General features: G+C 39.9%; 1 protein-coding gene across 18 annotated transcripts in view; it reads right to left on the bottom strand.

The window, feature by feature from the left end:
• LOC138916635 (ubiquitin carboxyl-terminal hydrolase 25-like) overlaps positions 1 to 4,520 on the bottom strand; it is a 156,186-nt gene that overhangs the window by 91,831 nt on the left and 59,835 nt on the right. Inside the window, exon 4 of one of the 18 annotated variants that reach the window (XM_070229604.1) lies at positions 283 to 3,656. The exons of the other annotated variants lie outside the window; for them this stretch is intronic. Coding sequence (XP_070085705.1) covers positions 3,529 to 3,656 — 128 coding nt within the window. The 3' untranslated portion in view covers positions 283 to 3,528. Of the gene's footprint in view, positions 1 to 282; positions 3,657 to 4,520 lie in introns of those variants that run through there. 18 annotated transcript variants of the gene reach the window in all.

The following is a 4,520-nucleotide window of genomic DNA, read 5'->3' as shown; positions in this document are numbered from 1 at the left end:
TATTCCCATTTGTGGTTTCCATGATTGAATTACCACAGTCAACTGCATTCAATAACACCCTGGCATTGGTTTAGCAGAACCTGGAGTCCAGTTAGGGAATCCAGTCATTCAGTCTACAGTTCACTCATTGCTGGAAGGGACTTCAAGAGATCATTGACTCAGCTTCCAGCCTTCGGGCAGTTTAATGGTCTCCTTTGAAACTACCCTCTGCAAAATGTTTCCACCAGAACTGGGAAGCTTAATCATTTCCTCAAAGGTAGGGAGTCAATTTCAGGCTTTTTTAATGGAAGTTTAATGCAGGGACTCATTCATGGACTGCTTTTGTTTTCTAGCCTAATAAACCTTATGACACTACTGTATACCTTATTAAAGTAAAAACAGCATTAGAATTGAACTTAAGAGATTTGGATTCTAGGCTCAGTTCTGTTACTCATTAGCTGTATGACCCTAGGTGAGTTATTTCACTTCCTTGGTCCTCAATTCTTCATGTTTAAGTCTGGTTAATAAAAGCACAAATATTTCCTCTACACTTTCTGAGGCAGGCATTCTTTCCTTTCAAATGTAATATATTTTAGTATTTATAGAAACATTTTAAAGGTAAGTCTTCACTTTGCTGTTTAATTGATGGGGAAACTGAGGCTCAAAAACTTTAAGTAACATACCAAAACCTTCCTAGGGATTCTTCTAGTCCGTTTTTAACAAAAAAGGCCAGATGTGGGGATCTGATTTTTCTCTGAGACACTTGAGCTTGTTGGCTGCCACTAGACACTTCAGTAAAACTGCAAAGCATGGTGCAATCTATTCATGGCATTCTCCCACCTCATTTTGTCTCCCATCTTTCTCCTTCCATTCCTACCCTGGACCTCTCATTCATCCTCATTTAAGGCACCTAGCATGCAATGTCATACCTTGCAGGCAATTCTTAGGCCAGACGGCTGGGTACTAACATGGTTTTCCAGGGAATAAAGTAATGTTGTAATGTAATCCAGCCCATCTTTAATAGGTTGCAACCATTCAAAAGCAAATATATAACTTTCTTCCCTGTAAGTGTAAGGGCATGTATCTTTAACCAGAAAAAGAAAATATATAAGACGAGTATTTAAGAATTCTTTTCTCTTTTCCTCCTTTCCTATCTTCCTCTCTACATTGATTTAAAAACATAGATAAAATTAGAAATGGGAGAACTTAACATTAATAATTTTTAAATAAATAATGACTATTACTAGTGGCCATTTACAAAGAAACAACAGGAAATTAAAGAGGTTGAAAAACTTGCTTAAATTCACTTAGAGATAAGTGGTGGGGCCAGGACTCATGTCTCCCTTACATATTTCATCTTTCTAAGCCTTTAACTGGCTTCAAAGACTTTCATGCCTCTAGAAGAGAAGAGCTTAAGCAAATGACATGGAAAACGGAACAGAGTTTCTCCACCTGCAAATCCTGTTGAGTTGAAGTTTAACTACCTGGGTCCAAAGTTTACTTTTGCCATTGGACTGTCTGTGCTAGGTAGCTCATTGGACATCCTTTGGGACTGAGTTGGGACTAATGGTTTCCTTGGAGCTTCTGAGGCTAAAAGGCACTTGCAAATTTTGTGGGAATTACTATAAATATCTAATGCTATAAAAAGAAAACACTTAACTCATATTTTTCCAAAAGACAGACTCTAGGAAGAGAGCTGTCTTCAGAGAGATTTCTCTCTCAAAACACAGGAATGTTTTTCTCCAAAAGGTTTCCAAGAACTAAATTAAGAAACTTCCCCTATTTTTCATGACACTCTCTCCTGCTCCATTATGAATATTGTTTTGTTTAACCTATCGCTTCTGGGCGGGAACTGTGTGACTTATGGCCACATGCAGAGTCCTCCTTTCTCCATAACCTCCTGTGATAGAAAGCACTGATAAATCTCCATGAAGTATAATTGCGTGTTTTATCCAGGCATCATAAGATTTATCTTCTAAGTAAATTATAACTGAAGGTACAAAAAATATACTTTATTGGAATTCATCTACTTGCTCATAAGAAAAGAGGTAAGTTTTTCAGTCTGTCTGAAATATTTTTTTATGTTGCTTCCTCTAGACTGATTTGATGGAATCTTTTTTTTTTTTTTTTTTCTGAGGAGGATTGGCCCTGAGCTAACCTCTGTTGCCTATTTTCATCTTTTTGCTTGAGGAAGATTGTTGCTAAGCTAACATCTGTGCCAATATTCCTCTATTTTATGTGGGATGTCGCCACAGCTTGGCTTGACAAGTGGTGTCAGGTCCACACCCGGGATCCGGATTGGCAAACGCCGGGCTTCTGAAGCAGGGCATGCAAACTTAATTATTACCCCACCAGGCTGACCCCTGACTGGATGGAAACTGTGCTCAGTGTGTCTTCTAAGAAGTGATGGAGCTGCGGAGAGTATTTCTACCAATGAAAGGTTATGGTGGTCCAGGGTTCCTAAGTCTTCTCTGGCCTCAGCAAAAAGCAGTACTACCTCTCAAAAGCATCTCTGTTCAGGGGCCACCGGGCGGCTTAGTGGTTGGGTTCATGCTCTCTGCTTCAGCGGCCTGGGGTTCGCCCACCCAGATCCCTGGTGTAGAGCTGTGCACCGCTTATCAAGCCATGCTGTGGCAGGCATCCCACATATAAAGTAGAGGAGGATGGGCATGGATGTTAGCTCAGGACCAATCTTCCTCAGCAAAAAGAGGAGGATTGGTGGTGGATGTTAGTTCAGGGCTAATCTTCCTCAAGAAAAAAAAAAAGCAACTCTGTTCACAAAGTGTGCACTAATCTGTACCATGGCATTGAGGCCGGCCTGGCAGAAATTTTTTTTTTGGGCGTCTCCTCATTTGAAGAGTTTTAGGTCAGTGGTGATGTTTTGTTGGAAAGAGTATAAGACATGGCTGCACTTTCTATACACTTGAGTTTTCAAGCTCCTTGGCAACCCTTGCTCATGATCCACAACTTCATCTCCTCTCTGATTTTGGGGCAAGTCATAGTGCAGTGGTCAGGGAGAAAGAAGCTGAATTCTCTATGAAATCTTGGGTCAAATTGGCTTTTCTAATATTTTTATTAGAATTAATTCTAATTCTCTCCCCTTTCTATATCTTTCTGTGTATTGTCCTCTGACTCTTCTTTCTATGGTGTCTGCTCACTGTCACTCTCCTCTCTCCTGCTCTGACTTCATTCAGTCTCTGCCCTTTCCTCCTCTTCTCTATTATTCACTTAGGTATCTAGTTGTCTGCTTTGATATTTGTCTCACTGTGCAGTTTACAGAATTTGATTTTGGAGTTGGGACAGGAAATTAAGATATCAATTGGCATCCTTCTCTGATGGTTCAGGATTTGCCTTTTCTAGGATGCAATCTACACGATGATTGGGATTTGTGTTTTATAAGACACGGAGGGCGAATGCTAGAGAGAGAAGCTATCCAGTAGCATCCACTCTACTTATAGCCTGACTGTACCTGGTAAAACTTTCTGTATCAGAGGTTAAGCTTTGTACATAGAAAAGAATAAGGCAGGGGCTGGCCCCGTGGCTGAGTGGTTAAGTTCGTGCGCTCTGCTTCGGCAGCCCAGGGTTTTGCTGGTTCTGATCCTGGGTGTGGGCATGACACTGCTCATCAGGCCATGCTGAGGCAGCATTCCACATAGCACAGCCAGATGGACCTGCAACTAGAATATACAACTATTTACTGGGGGGCTTTGGGGAGAAGAAGAAGAAAGAAAAGAAAAAGAAAATTGGCAACAGGTGTTAGCTCAGGTGCCAATCTTTAAAAAAAGAACAAGGGAAGTGGCCATACTCACCTTTCAAGAAAATGTGCAGGTTAAATGAAATAAGAAAAGTGAAAATCTGTATGAATGATAAGATTAAAGAACAAGAATAATGTATAAGCTAGGATTGCTGTATCCAATTAAATGCATATATTTAACAAAGCCCATAGTAATATAGGAGCATAGAAGACAGAGGCAGATGTCCAAATTACCTGGAAAAAAGCGGGAAGACTTCTAGCATCAAATATAATTTGAACTGGTTAAAATTTCAACAGGTAAAAGTAAAAATTAGGGATTAAGGAAGCGAAAATAGGATGCTCACTACTGTGATGTCCCCAAAATCAGAGAGGTAGGATGGTCTAGGAGTGGTAGGAAATAGGTAAATTGAATGATAAAACCCCAGGTATGGTTGATGTGAATGTAATGCATACATCTTGTCAAGTGCTGCTTTTCTGTCTTTATGTCCCCAAATCTTCTCTTTCCTTATTGAAAATAAAATAAAATGGAATTACATGGCCTGGCTTTCATGGTTGTAAGTTATCTGCCTACAAATGTATCTTTTACAACTTTTTGATTTGATGGGACTACTTTTTATGGAGATCATCTCTGTTCACCTGAAGCAATGCATGCTTCTCCCCTTATGATTTTTTACTCGCTCTTCTCACCTAACTTCTCTCTTCACAGCAAAATGTTCCCTCCCTTTTGTCTTCATCCCCATATGAACTTAGTGGATTGAAACTAAGTAATCGTTAATTCATTTTCTCT

This window comes from Equus caballus, chromosome 12, assembly GCF_041296265.1.
Source record: "Equus caballus isolate H_3958 breed thoroughbred chromosome 12, TB-T2T, whole genome shotgun sequence".
Lineage (NCBI taxonomy): Eukaryota > Metazoa > Chordata > Mammalia > Perissodactyla > Equidae > Equus > Equus caballus.
This window is presented reverse-complemented; position numbering and strand designations above follow the sequence as displayed.